The sequence below is a fragment of the Lepidochelys kempii genome, chromosome 3 (assembly GCF_965140265.1).
Source record: "Lepidochelys kempii isolate rLepKem1 chromosome 3, rLepKem1.hap2, whole genome shotgun sequence".
NCBI classification, from domain to species: Eukaryota; Metazoa; Chordata; order Testudines; family Cheloniidae; genus Lepidochelys; species Lepidochelys kempii.
Window position 1 is genome coordinate 196,886,808 of NC_133258.1, and position 15,526 is coordinate 196,902,333.

The 15,526-nt window shown below is 38.6% G+C and overlaps 1 protein-coding gene across 2 annotated transcripts in view; it reads left to right on the forward strand.

Annotated features, from left to right (window-relative positions):
- Window positions 1-11,868, forward strand: part of KIF16B (kinesin family member 16B) — a 243,691-nt gene extending 231,823 nt beyond the window's left edge. For both annotated transcript variants that reach the window (XM_073339553.1, XM_073339554.1), the window contains one exon: window positions 10,684-11,868. In XM_073339553.1, the coding sequence (XP_073195654.1) occupies window positions 10,684-10,842 (159 nt within the window). In that variant the 3' untranslated portion in view covers window positions 10,843-11,868. The remainder of the gene's footprint in view (window positions 1-10,683) is intronic.
- The last annotated feature ends 3,658 nt before the right edge of the window (window positions 11,869-15,526 follow it).

The window sequence follows — 15,526 nt, forward strand, 5'->3', positions numbered from 1 at the left end:
CTGCACTTTCTATATATTTGAATATACAATGCAGACTATGCAAGTGCATTAAATGGGCCAGGTGTTTAACATCCCAACTCCAATCTGTTTGTTATCTGAGGTAACCTAATTCACATTATTTACAGGCAAATTGAGAAGATGAGTACTGTATAAAAAAAAATGTGGTAATCAAAGTCAAGTGTGGTAAATAAAAGTTGCCTTTTTCTGGTTGACTTTCATGCCAGTGAACCCAAGTACAAAAAGCTGACAAAGCTACTGATTAGATGTCAGTTCAAAGTGATTATTAAAAGACAATTGTTAAATTCTAGTGATGAGCTTGCAACAGCTTCCTTAGTATCAGAGCTTTAGGAAGAGCTTTAAAGCCAGCTTCTCATTAGCGCAGCTCTTCCAATTTGATTGTAGGCCTATGATGGTATGAAAGTAACTGTCCTTAGAAGCAGCTCTCCCAGATAGTTTTTAAAGTGTTAAGAATAAATTTAGAAATATTCAAAGAAAGATTGAAGCTTTTCTTTTCATTATTCATGTGCATATGTACCTGCTCATTTTGCTATTGAAAGAGTAAACAATATTGAAGATTTGCAGCACTTGATTGTACTGGAGAAGGTGCCAGTTGCATGGTCTCAGAGTCAGTCTGAACTTTGAAATGTTGTTTGTTTTGGAGAACCATTTTTTTTAATTCCCTAAAATAAGAGAGGTAGTATAATGGAGGCTCTGACAGGAAAGAAACTGACATTAGCCCAAAAAGGAGAGCATAGTAGGTTGATTTTGTGAATATCAAATATGTTAACACATTTCTAGGATGATTGCTTTAGCAAAAGTTAGCTAGATGGGGCTCTTATAACCTATATTTGCATTAAGAAAATATTTTTAAAAACAAAAATAATAAATGAAGCATTGGCTTGCATGCAGGAAATAAAACCTATTTAGTTAGCCACTTTGAAGCTATATGACATATCAGGTTCGTGATTCACGGTGCACCACCAGTGTTGCCCAGAGGCACCAGGTACATCCCCTTTGAAGTGGCAGTGTTCATAGTGGGAGTTGTAGCAGCTGTCAGCGGTGAAGAGATTAAACATTCCAACATTTTTGGGTGGCATTGTCGTCTTTGTATCAGGCACCGTCTTCAAAAAGTGAATGATTTTTCCTAATGATTACATTTAATAGATACAAATAAGAAGAAACTAAGATTTCTACATGCACCAAACACTTGCATACTCTACCTTAATCTACATGCAGGTTACGAAATATATCGTGAATAAACTCCATTGAGATTCAAACAGAACACAAGATATTGTATTCTAATAGTATTGATAGGGAGAAGAGTTGATTAGTTCATGGTTAGTTCAGTTCAGACCTCCAAGTTAGCCCTAAAAAGGGGTCTTCTAGACTTGAACGGATCAGTAATTGAAATAACCTATTGGATTGATTCACTTCAATCCAGTGACCAAAAGCAGTTTACTGTCGGGCACTTGCAGGACTGGATTTGCAAATCTAATTTGCAAATCTGGATGTGTAATGTTACTTTTGACTGTTATAAGTACCCTGCAAACAGCTTTTAGGTTCCTAAATATGATTTCAGTTGTTTAACTTCAGGCACCCCCTCAAGTCATAAATTTAAGGCCAGAAAGGACCACCAGATCACCTAGCTTTAACACCATCCAGCCATCTCCTCGCTACACCCAACAATCAGAATTAGACCAAAGAATTACAGCATGTAGGAGAGTGAACTGTTGTGTGGCACAGCCAGAGAAAACAGGTGGGATTAAGGTGCAAGGGATTTTTTGCAATAAAAATATGAACTTTTCTGTGAAATACATTGTGTTTTCAAAGGAAAAAAATAGGATCAATGATTCAGAATTTTCAGCCTTTTCACAAATTTTCTTAAAGTATCATAAAAAGGAGGGAACCATTAATGTTGATTACAAAATGTATGAGTTAACCTATTTCAGACTTAGTTTAATTTCACATTAGTGTTGATAATAGTTACATTTTATTTTGCTGTCCGTTCAAGACATATTCCTCAACATCCTCTTGCAAAGCAAGCTGAATAGTTGCCATACCTGTACAGCTTTCCAATAACGACCCACCACAGTCTGGAGCTGAGTTTATCGATAAAGTGAGCTCTCGATTGAGGACGCAAGGTGCAACTCATTACTGTCCTTTTTTGAGGCAAGTTTATCAGTCATCCTCCAGTTTTTGATTTCACCAGAGGAAGTTGAAGGTGATGCATGTCAAGTACTTTGGTAACTATTTACCAAAGCCACTCTAGCAGATGACATGCTGTCACTGCTGGCCAAGGGATGCGTAGTAAATTCAATTTCTTTGTTGCCGTCTGTGAAAAGGTTTTGACAGGATTCGTTTTGACTTGTGCTCTGGAGAAAAGAATGATTTCCTTCACTAGCTGGGTCTGTTTTGATCTTTTTAATATGGCCTTTTACTTCCAAAAGCAGATTCACACAGATATAGCAACTGTAAATCACAGTTGTTCTGTCGCAGCCTATGGGTATGGTTTTTATTGGAACTACATAAAGCCAATGAATGTAACCTTTTAACATGCAGACATTGTAACAAATATTAAGTCCCATAGATTGTAAATGAATTTCATTTGTTAAAGTGTAATATCAAGCAGAATATTATTGCAGTTCGTGAACTAGACTGACTTTAGAAGTTAATTCAACTGATGGTGGAGAATAATAATTCAACATAATGTGCTCATGCTGTTAGACTTGAACAGAAAAATTATCTAAATAGCTATAATGAAAAGTTTGGTTTTGCAAAGATAGAATAGCAGTTTCACCTTGAATTTTAACCAGCCTCTGACAGAATGCTTCGTATGTTAACAAAAATTTAATATTAATATATTGACTTCAAGTTTGTTATCACTCTGACTAAAATTGAGTTTTGTTGGGACTTAGTCTCCTGAGCACCTAGGTCAGTTCTGAAAATCAGACTTAAGTTCCTAAGTCACTTAGGCACTTTTGAAAATATTATCCCTGATCTTTGTGCTGTGTGTATATTATGAAGACATCTGTAGCAACTCTGGGCCAGATCCTTCATTAATATAAATTGCCATAGTTTCACTGGAGCTGCACTGACTTACACCTGCTGAGAATGGCGTCCTCCATAATTCAGGTTGTGCTCAGATTCGTAGTTCTCATGGGGGTTAAATCCTTTTTGTAACTTAAGGAGAATGTTGTGGACATGCACCAGAGTCACAACACTTGCTCTTGGGCAGAGTTAATTTTTTGGAGAATAACAAATATTTTCAGTAACATGAGTTTTAAAATTGAGACTTGCAGTCTAATATTTCCTTCAGATCCCACTAACAAACAGGTTGCTTATAGCATGTTGAAGTTCAGGTCTATGTACCTGCACACAACTCAGACATAGGCTAGTTTAAAAAAAGTTATTAGCATTATTCATCATAACTGTTGTATTCATGCTTTCCTAGCAAACACAACCAGTTTACAGCAGAAGCAGTGACGCTCTGACGTTTGTGTACACACACACACACACACACACACACACACACACACACACACCTCTCTCTCTCCCTCCCTGGCAAGTTTCGCTCTCTGGCTCCTCCCTGAGGAGTCCCTATAGCTGCAACCTTGGATTTTCTTCCTTAGCACATTGTCGATATCTGAAACCTGTCTGTCAGCAAGAGAACTTAATTTTGGTGAGGCCAGAGTTAAGATTACACGTGTGAGATTCTGAAGAATTGGTTATGTGCATTATGCATGGCTGTATGGTGGAACTGAAAGATAGTTTGTTGTGGAGGTGAGACGTCTGAGTGGGTGTTAGGGATTGTAACCTAAGGCATGCAAATTGAGGGTGATCTGGATATTAAATGGCGATTGTCTTGATTTATTTTTTACAATTCCATTGGTAGAAAATATGTGTAAGCTGCCTTAACTCTGTTAACCTTCAAAAGGTTGAAGACGCCACTACCAGGAAACAGTATTGCTTGGGTGGGAGGAGCCGGTTCTGCGATTCAGCATTAGGCTGAATCATCAATTGAGTAGCAAGGGTTTGGCTAAAGGAACACATTTCATAATCTTTGGTTGTATAGCATGAGGCCATTTCACCAAGCACCGGACCCAATTAATGCCTGGAACTTTGAGGCAGGTCTCCTTCCCTTTAATATTGTAACTGATGCAGTTGTGGTGTACTGCTTTAAATCCATTTATGTGTCATTCTTCTTTCTCCTACATGTCCTGATCAACCTCTTATCTTTGTGCTTACACAAATTATCTAATTGCAGGGGAAGGGCTCTGATTTAATGTTGATGCATATGTGTAGAATTATAATAGGTACAGAGGTATTTACAGCTTCTTTTATTAAAATGAGATTTCCAAAACTTTGTCCACTAATGATAGTGCTGTTTAGTTCTATAGTTTTGTTATAAGCGAAGTCCAGAACTTGATTCTTTCCCTACAAAAGATACAGGACCAGATGATACTGTAACATTTCTAGAAATTTATCATTTGTGCTTAGATTTTCAAAGAAATAACAGCTTTTAAACACTAAATATTTTCTCAGGCACTAGGGTTTTTTTCCCTTCATATAAAATTGAAACTGCCTACAGTGACCTCAGTGTATATACAGTAGTGTGGGGATCTAGAGGTGACTAATTATATATTTCATGCACTTTATATAGTAATATTCAAGATATTGAATAAGAAAAGCTAGTATGCTCATATATTTTATTCTAGAGTTGATTTTAGGATATCTTGCAATATGTTCCAAGATAACTTGGAAAAGAACTGATGCCAATGTATTTTTAGCAAGGGTGGGTGAAGCAGTCTTGTAAAAAGAACCTTGAATGCAAGTCTGACTGTTTAACTCTTAGAGATAAGGTGAGTGAGAGATAATCTTGTATTGAACCAGCCTCTGTTGGTGAGAGAGAGAGAGAAGCTTTTGAGCTAACACAGAGCTCTTCTTTAGGTCTGGGAAACCCACCCAAGGCAGCTCTACGCTACAAATTTCAATCTGCGCAGCTGCAGAGATGCAGCTGTGTCTCTGTAGGTGTCTGGTGCAGGGGGTTGGGGTGCAGGAGGAGTGCGGGATTCAGGAGTGGGCTCCGGGTAGGGGGTTGGGGTTCATGAGGGGTGCGGCAGGGGGCTCAAGGCAAGGGGTAAGGGGGCTCAGGGCAAGGGGTGCAGAGTAGGGCAGGGGGTTGGGATGTGGGGTGCTGGAGCGGTTCGGGGTGCAGGCTCCGGCCCAGTGCCACTTACCTGCAGCAGCTCCGGGGTGGCAGTGGCGTGCAGCGGGGCTCAGGCAGGCTGAGGCCGCGTCCCTAAGGGAGGGGGAGCAGCAGAGGGCTCCACGTGCTGCCCTCGCCTGCGGATACCTCCCCCAAAGCTCCCCTTGGCTGCAGGGCGGGCGATGCCTGCAGGCGAGGGCAGCGCATGAAGCCCCCTACCCCCCAGGGGCCATGGTGCTGGCCGCTTCTGGGAGCGACAGAAGGCTGGCAATCCCGTGGGCCAGATCCAGCCCATGGGCTGTAGTTTGCCCACCCCAGAACTAGATAATGTCCCAATGGTTCAGAATTAGTTCAGTTTGCAACCCCTCAGCACCATTCTTCCTTATGAGTTCCATCTTCATTCTTTTCCCTCTCCATGATATGTATCGCTGTGCCTGCTGCCTATTATTGGGCTATCACTCATCCATTTACTGAGTCTCATTCCCTGTGGCTCTTGCTTGTTTACAAGGAAGAGAGGCCAAGAGAAGAATTAGAAATGACTAAATGTTGCAAAGCCCAGTTCTAGAGAGAAGACATGAAACCCTTAGCTCTCACCATTCCTTTTGTAGGATCACCTCAGATAGTGCGCTTTGCAAATCCTCTCTCACCATGAGTCACTGCCTCAAGTCTCTGTGTGTCAGCATGCCATCTCCGGAAGGCTGCTTCTTAACAGATTCCTATAGTTTGTAATAATACCTAACATTTTATATAGTGCTTCACATCTGAAAACCACTGCAGAAAAACATCAGTTACTCCTCATGACACCTCTGGGAGGGGGAGAGAAGAACTAATATGTTTAACTTTTTTTAAAATTAAATGGTAGAGAAAACACCTGGAAGGTGTTTCCCCTTTTCCCCCATTAGATGGATCTAATGATCTGAGAAAGATCAAGCTGGCTAACATTCTGACTTGTGCAGTGACACGGGATGCCTGAGCAATCAGTGTCTTTTAGAGTCTGCCATTTAAGCAGATCTTTGTTTCTTTTTGTCACTGCTTGGAAGCCGTCATAGCTAACCATACTCCGGTTTACCTGCTCATTTTGCACTAGATTCTAATATCCATATTCATGCTTAGGAATATCTTAGGCTGAGGTACTCCCATTGAAACCACATGTACTAATTGCAGAGTAATGTGTTATTCAGAGTGAGTAAGCTTGAAACCTGTCCCTTTTTATAGTATTTTCATCTTTTCTATACAAAATAGCCATGTGCTTTTCCTCTATGAATAGTTTAAACCAAGATTTGGCTTAAAACTTGCAACACTGTACTCCTTTGTTAAAAGATTATATAGTAGTTATATGGCTGGGTCTGAGCAAGGCTAGCATTTTAATAAAGGGGAAGATGGTCCAACGATAGGAGTTGGATTAACAAGTTAGGCATTCTTTTTCCTAGTCTGCCACTGATTCTTTGTGAGACCATGGGCAAATCTATTAATATCTGTACCTCAATTTCTTCAACTATAAAGTGAGGATTATTTCTTACCTCACTATGCTCTGTAAGGCTTAACTCATTAAGGTTTGTAAAACTGTGTGAACTCCTTTAAATACAAGAGCAAAATATTTCATTATTGTGGGGGTTGTGAAGCCCAAAGCTCAAGAGAATTACCAATGTTACAAGAAACCTGCTGTAAAAAATAGTTAGCAAGTTTGGGAAGGTCCAAACCTATAGTCCAAACCCATGATGCTGGAAGTTTCTTTCACCTTCTATAAGTACTACAGCTGATGAGTTTTAAAACAATGCAAAGTTTAATTTAAAAAAATCTAATTCTTATTAAACTTTGTGATTGGTCTCCAAAGCTGTCACTCTTTGTAACATATGAGAACAATATAATTGAGTTGTGTTCTCTGTTAATATGCCACAACTGAATGGAAGATAAGAATCCTTTTACATTCCAGAAAACTTTTCAATTTTAATACTGTTAAATACATTTATGGGTTCATGTTAAAATATATAAAATTATGAGGTCCCCACTTAGTGAGGTAGTGCAGAAATCATTAGAATGACATTGCACATCAGATGAACACTGGCCTACAGTTATAGAATGACCCCTATTAAAATAATAGTTTTTTAAAACTTTAAATGGTTATAATTTCACCATTCACCAAATGAAAATGGAGGGAAAGCAGCTTGGCCCATTCAACAAAAGAAACAGCTTTGAGGCTTGCAAAGATTTCTAGGTTTTTCTCCCGCAGGGATACTTGTCATGCAAGGTTAAAGCTTTGAGGTTTAAGTTTGTGTAGTTCACATAATATAGATCTCAAGTTAGTCAGTCTAAAGGACATGAAAACGTAGGACAAACCAAAAGGGCAGAATCTTCACCTTTCAAATCTTGGGGACACAGTTCTAGCATGCTTTGAACCTAAGAATAAAACAGAATGGATTCCTGCTTTAAACATTTTCTTACATAGTGGTAATAAAATTCCTGTACAAAGTAATCTTTCATATTTCTTAGTGTATGCTTGGACCAAATGACTGATAATAAATATATGTTAAAGTGTTTAAGTATAAGAGCTGTCCATCTAATGATGCCACGATTCCATGCCATCATTGCAAAACAGATATTTACAATTACAGTGGGTGTTTTGTAAGCCAACAATTTAACAATGTAAACACTAGTAGCAACATGAACTCAGAAGTACATTTTGAACACTGATTGCTAGACTAAATAATCCAGAACAAGTGAATATTGTAATCCTTACTGTTCTGAAAGCATTTACCAGAATGAAAAATAAAATAAGTCAAAAGAACATGTCCCTTGGAATATTTTTAATAGTGAGTTTGATTGTTAACTTTAGAAGTGAACACTGCAAGACTAGAAATAGATGTTGATATACTATAGTACGTTCCACATTTGGGGGACAGCAAGGCTTTGAGTCAGGCACTGTTAGTGTAGTGACTGGATAGGAAGTCATGACAACAATGTGCGCAGCCTTAGTTCACATGTGGGCTAGAACATCAGGACATGTTTCACTGTATTATGGAATCTTTAACTTCCAACCAGCACATCTCGACCAACCGGTATGGGGTGAAGGGCACAATGGCCCCATGCTGCACTTCAGCATCATACTTCATGCTGCATATGAGCCCTGATCCAGAGGCTATTAAACAAGGTAGTACATACTGACATACAATATATGGTGTTACTAGAGTGCAGTATATGGCATTGAAATCTTACTTCAAAACGAAATTTCAGCAAAAAAAAAAAAAGGGAGGGGGGTAACATTTTCACAATTTGTTCTCCACTTTCCAGCCAGCTGTAGTGTTCCAACCATGATTTCTGTGCAGATCTGGGAAAATTATGTGAACCAGTAGTTGCTGTTGTTACCATTTTCATTTCACGTACATATACTCGCCTAGCACAGAGCTTCTTTGTACTACTACCATTAGAATTGCCCAGCCTACAGCAAGAATAGTGGCTTTACAGGAAAGGCATGGCAGTAAATCACCTGGCCACACAGACCAAGGTGAATACAATTTCCTTTCTAATGACTGTGACTAAAAAATCGGTGCCTTCTGTGAACCTTCAGATCCAATAAACTGGAATTACTGCAGTAACTTTCCACTACTAAAACTCGAGCAGAGTGTTATATTTTTACATTTGATTTACTTCCCTATTCATCCTTCAGGCTTTATTGGGTTGGGATTTTTTTTTAAGGGACCCTACTTCGTGAACTAATTATGACAAATGTTGTCACAACATCTGTTGCCTGTTTTAAATTATCTCCTAGTCTGTTGGAATTCATCTTGAAGGCATTTTCGTAATGAAATATTTCTTTTGTGAACATTAATACAACCTGTGGGAGATTTGAATAAAAAAGAAAATCTACCAGTCCTGCCAAGAGAATAGCTTATGTGCCAGCTGCTTTTTTGTTACCCTGCATTCCGTGACATTAATATAGTTTGTTTCCAAGACTCTTAACAGCAAATGGATAAATATCTTGTTATATTATGGAGAAGTTCTTCTTGAAAAGAGAGCAGGTAATGTGGACTTTAATTAGGGTGACTGCTTCCCAGAATGGATGGATTAGGGCTGTATGCTGCATTCAGGTAACTGAACATCACATTCATCATAGGATATTGTACTAAATAGATTTCTCCCCCCGAATGCATGATTAGTGTGTAATATCTAAAGATATGACGAGTCAGTTATCTTTTTAATCCAGTCTGTAGCAGAGCAAAAGACTTTATCCTTTTACTTTAGATAAGATTTCCCTTGCAGCTATTTGCATGGAGTCAGGGAGGTGATATTTTTGGTTACTCTTTAGTACAGGTCTGTTCATCTGCCTCAGCATATGTTTTATGTACCACATTTCATTTGAACATGCCAAGCGCTGTTTGTTAAATCGCACTAAACGTTCGTGTTCCCCCAAAACCTTACTTAAAGAAACCCCATCGGTTTTGCAAAAGTGACCTTTATGTTGTTACTGCCACAATTTCACACGATGTAAATGGATACAATCGGTGGAATGGTTGGTAAATATTACTGTTTGGAACTGGAACACTTCTTGCATTTTGTATTTGTTTTAGACAGTTTTAGGGTGGATTTCACTGGAAGGACCCAGTTCAGAGATAATTACTGCACCACAACTTTATGTGGGGGGGCAGAAGGGGGCTATTGTCCAGTTGGCCAAAGGAAGGGGGAACAGTGCTTTACAGGTGGGGAGAGGGGCGAGTCAGGGGCTCATATGAACGGTCTAGCAGCGAGCCAACTGCCCTTTCCTATAGCCCACCTTAACCCTCCTATGAGGAGGAGTGGATAAGGTCCCAGCAATGGGTTGGCTGGGAGACCTAGATGGAAAAGGGGGTTAGGGTGGTAGAAGTCTCCAGGATAGTTATTGAATGAACATGGGGCTACCTGCACTGTACACTTTTATCTGCTAGATAGTCCCAGACATTTAATAATAGTGTTGCGGCCTTATTAAAACCATATCATGTGTCTCCTGTCCTTTCGGTATAGCTGGACAATAAGCAACACGTGTATAATTTATACAGATGACCGTGATCAAAACAATTCCCTTTCAATTTAATGATTGTGGTACTTAGGTGCTGAAAAGTTCTTTTTCATCCATATTTAGTGAAATTCCTATAAAGTAGCTTTGAGTTTTTCGACCTGCTGCAATATTTGCTAGCTTTGGTAAGCCATGATTGGTAAACCATGATTAGCAGAGAGTAAGCTGGAGGTAGAGCAAAATAGTAACAATCCTGGAAGGAGAAGAATATAATAAACATTTTTATTGTATTGCCTGACCACAACATAAACATTTCAGAGACACGTTTTATAGGTTGGTATTTAAGTATGGTTAGTTATTAAAATGAACGTTTCCAAGTTCACAGAGATTTGTTTCACTTTTTTTATGTTGCCTTGTATTTAACTCTTGAAAATGACTGTAACCAAAGTGATCATGAAAACACTGTGACATAGTGGATTTCTTTTCCCAGAAATACCTCAGGAACTTTTTCTGCATGATGCTCAAGTCTCCATCATCTCCATTACACATCGATAAAGTGGGACCAACCCTGTCAAAACACACCATCTGTGAGTTCTCACCATTCTTCAAGAAAGGAGTGTTTGACTACAGCAGCCACGGGACCGGCTAACTGTGTGCCCGGGACTCTTTGCCAGTGGAGCAGAATCCAAAGTTGTGCCTTCCATTCTGTGGTGTCAGAAAAATGCAAATAAAGACTCAGTCTCCATGCCTGAAAATTTCCATCTGAAATTTTGCCAGTTAAAAACAGATATGCAACAATGCTGACCTTCATCCTTTAGCGGTTGTCGTATTTAGTGCCTGCATTTTCTTGGCATGGAATATACAAACATTTGTTAGCGCTAGTTGCTCTGGTAATGATTACAAAAATTCTAATTCTCATGCTGTGTTGGGATCCACTCATTAGTGAAAGTGCTTCCTTTACATTTGCTCAGACAATTCATTATAGTACTGCAAGATTATCTCCTGTTTACTGTGGTTATGTAGTCATAAGGGGAGTTTTTCTAATGTTCAGTTTCCACCAAGCTGTTTCTTAAGATTATTTCCTGTTTTTCATTTCCCCTTAACATAGTGTGGCATTTGAGATGATACTCACGCTCCATTGGTATTTGTTTATCCCAAGAAGCACAGTTTAACTATTTGAGGGTACAGTGTTCCTTATAAGAATCAAAGGACCTGTGACCTGAACATTTACAAAATATGTACTGCAGAGGATTTTAATTCAAACTCTGTAAAAGTCTTCCACGCTTGATTATACAGATGCAGAATGAATCACTTGCCATTAATTAAAAGAAAGGAAACAATAGTTATTCAAGAATGAGGTCAGCATCTTTTCTCATTGTCTAATGACCCGGAATGTAATTGTATATTGTGCACTTTACAGAGCTCTCAGCAATGCACAAAACTAAGTTAAAATGCTATATATTTTGGAATAGATGGTTTCTTCACAGTAGAGTAACACTTATCTGAATTTTAGTTGCACAAATTAGAATTTACGAGGTTTTACTCATACTTTAAAATTACTCAGGACTTGTTTAGAATTGCACATGTATATACAGTATAGTATCCATTTTGTATTACTATGGAACAAAAAACCAACAATATTAACTGGAATGAGGACATGTACAGGTTATATATAACAGATTGTGTAAAAAGTAGAGCTGTCAAGTGATTAAAAATGTATCACAATTAATCACATTGTTAACAATAGAATACCATTTATTGAAATATTTGTGGATGTTTTCTACATTTTCAAATATATTGATTTCAATTACAACACAGAATACGAAGTGTACCGTGTTCACTTAATTTATTACAAATATTTGCACCGTAAAAAACACAATAAATAGTATTTTTCAGTTTATCTCATACAAGTACTGTACTGCAGTCTCTTCATCATGAAAGTTGAAATTACGTACAAAAAATAACCGCATTCAAAAATAAAATAATTTAAAACTTTGGAGCCTACAAGCCCACTCCTACTTCAGCCAATCACTCAGACAAACAAGTTTGGTTACAATTTTCAGGAGATAATGCTACCTGCTTCTTGTTCACAATGTCACCTGAAAGTGAGAACAGGCGTTCACATGGCACTGTTGTAACAGGAGTCGCAAGATATTTACGTGCCAGATGCGCTAAAGATTCATATGTCCCTTCATGCTTCAACCATCTTTCCCGTAAATATAAACAAACTTGTTTGTCTTAGCGATTGGCTGAACAAGAAGTAGGACTGAGTGGACTTGTAGACTCAGACATTTCACATTGTTTGGGTTTTTAGTGCAGTTATGTAACAAAAGAAATCTACATTTGTAAGTTACACTTTCATGATAAAGAGATTGCACTACACTACTTATATGAGGTGAATTGAAAAATACTGTTTCTTTTGTTTAGATTTTTGAAGTGCAAATCATAGAATATCAGGCTTGGAAGGGACCTCAGGAGGTCATCTAGTCCAACCCCCTGCTCAAAGTAGGACCAATCTCCAATTTTTGCCCCAGATCCCAAACGGCCCCCTCAAGGATTGAACTCACAACCCTGGGTTTAGCAGGCCAATGCTCAAACCACTGAGCTATCCCTCCCCCCAAATATTTGTAATAAAAAATGACACTGTACATTTTGTATTCCGTGTTGCATAAGAAATCAATATATTTGTAAATGTAGAAAAACATCCCAAAATATGTAATGAACTTCAGTTGGTGTTCTATAGTTTAACAGTGCAATTGATCACGGTTACTTTTTTTGAGTTAATCGAGTGAGTTAATTGCGCTTAATCGAGAGCCCTAGTAAAAAGCAGACTCAAACAACTTTCAGATATTAAAATGTGTCATAAAATAGGTTTTCATGCTCACTTTCATGACTATAAAAAGTGCCATCTGGTTAATCAGAACTACAATATGAGTTTCCATATGTTAGGTCATGGAATCATAGAATATTAGGGTTGGAAGGGACCTCAGGAGGTCATCTAGTCCAACCCCCTGCTCAAAGCAGGACTAATCCCCAACTAAATCATCCCAGCCAGGGCTTTGTCAAGCCTGACCTTAAAAACCTCAAAGGAAGGAGATTCCACCACCTCCCTAGGTAACACATTCCTGTGCTTCACCACCCTCCTAGTGAAAAAGTTTTTCCTAATATCCAATCTAAACCTCCCCCACTGCAACTTGAGACCATTACTCCTCGTTCTGTCATCTGCTACCACTGAGAACAGTCTAGAGCCATCCTCTTTGGAACCCCCTTTCAGGGAGTTGAAAGCAGCTATCAAATCCCCCCTCATTCTTCTCTTCCGCAGACTAAACAATCCCAGTTCCCTCAGCCGCTCCTCATAAATCATGTGTTCCAGTCCCCTAATCACTTTTGTTGCCCTCCGCTGGACGCTTTCCAATTTTTCCACATCCTTCTTGTAGTGTAGGTCAAATTAGCCATTCTACTTTATATTGTGTGAAATGGTCGTACAATTAAACCTAGCCTGACAAAGTTGACAATGTGTATTTGACAGTCCAAATTGTGACAACATTAGCATTATAAATACAAGGAGAAAAAGTGAAGACTACACATTTGTATTCAATCATTGTGACAGTTCCTATTTTAGAAACCTTGCAAACTTAAAAGATTATGTGAATAAATAGAATTGTTCTAATAAGATGCACATCTATTAGTGCATATTCCAATTAGTAAATATGAGCATTAGAGTTAAATTTTTAAAAGCACCTAAGTGATTCAGAGACTTAAGTCCCATTTTTAAAAGTGACTTAGGAGCCTAAAGGTATGTCTACACTGCAAATAGAAAAGTGGAAGTGAGTTTGAGCCCAGGTCAACTGACTCTGGCTTGCACTACAGAGCTAAAAATAGCTGTGTAGACATTCCCGCTTGGGTTGGAGCCTGGACTGTGACACCTGCTGAGGGGAATTGGTCAATGAGCCCAGATTCCAGCCCAAATGGGAATGTCTACAGTGCTATTTTTAGCCCTATAGTGCAAGCCCCACACCTTAGTCAGTTAACGGGGCTTTGATAGCCACTGCTACAGGTGGTGGTTTGTTTTCTTTGTGAAGTATAGATATACCATAAGTCTTACTGAAAGTCAAGAGGATTTAGGAGCCTGTCACGTTTGAAAATGGCACCTGGGTCTCTAAATCATTTAGCTGCTTTTGAAAATTTTACCCTAAAGCTCATTGCAAAAGGAAGACATTTTTTTTCTTCTTTACAATAAAATATTATTTTATAGGCAGTTTCTGTAAAATAATTTAAACAAGGTGGTTTTAAAATAGAATATACTTTACTGCATGCCATTTATATGAAAGAAGCTGATGTACCAAAGAACCCTTTTTACTTGCTTTATTATATCAGTTTCTGCAAACTTACTGCACAGATTACCTGTAGTGCTGTTTAGGTTCATCAAAGTGCTTTCTCTTTAAAAATAGCAATGGAGACGTACTTCTCAGGCCTTCCTGGGTGCAATTGTGGTGGGCCACGCACAAAATATATGCCTATTGCAAGAGCTGGAGAGATTCCAATAGGTAAGTCAAATGTTTCACATCATTTTAGATTTTGAAAACTATGTGAAAACAAGAATCACTTATGGAATACTGTCATACCAAAATCTGAATTAAAAAACTTGGTGATATTCCAGTACAGACCCAAATTAGTGCATATAGAACCAGACTCTCAACAGATCTAAAGCTGTGTCAGTAGAGTGATACTGATTTACACCAGCTAGGGATCTGGCCCATAGCGTTGAATGTGCGTAAGAAACATAACAGAATAAAAACTAACCACATACTTGTTTTTAATTTCAAAATATGTCATCAGTTTGGAAGCTATATGAGTAAATGTGGTGGTGTTAAAAGGCATAATGAGACCAGTGGTTGGAAACTGAAGCAAGACCAATCCAAACTAGAAATAAGGCACAGATTTTTTTAACAGTAAGGCTAATTAACCATTAGAATAACTTACCCAGGGATTTGGTGGATTCTCCATCACTTAGTCTTTAAATCCAGACTGGGTATCTTTCCAAAATAGGCTATATCTCATAAAAGTTATGACAGAATCTGCAGTTTCTATGGTCCGTGTTATGCAGGAGGTCAGACTAGATGATCATAGTGGTCCCTTTGGCCCTATAATCCGAGAATCTGTTCTCTGTGGATAGTGATGTAAGTTTCAAAACCACTGGGGGATGGGGGGAGCTAAGGTCCTTATTAAAGGAAAGGAATGGCACTATGTTTTCACTGCCTGGACAATTAAGCATTCAGGCCCAGATTCAGCAACCACTGAAGCAGATGTTTAACTTTGATCGCATGAGTAAT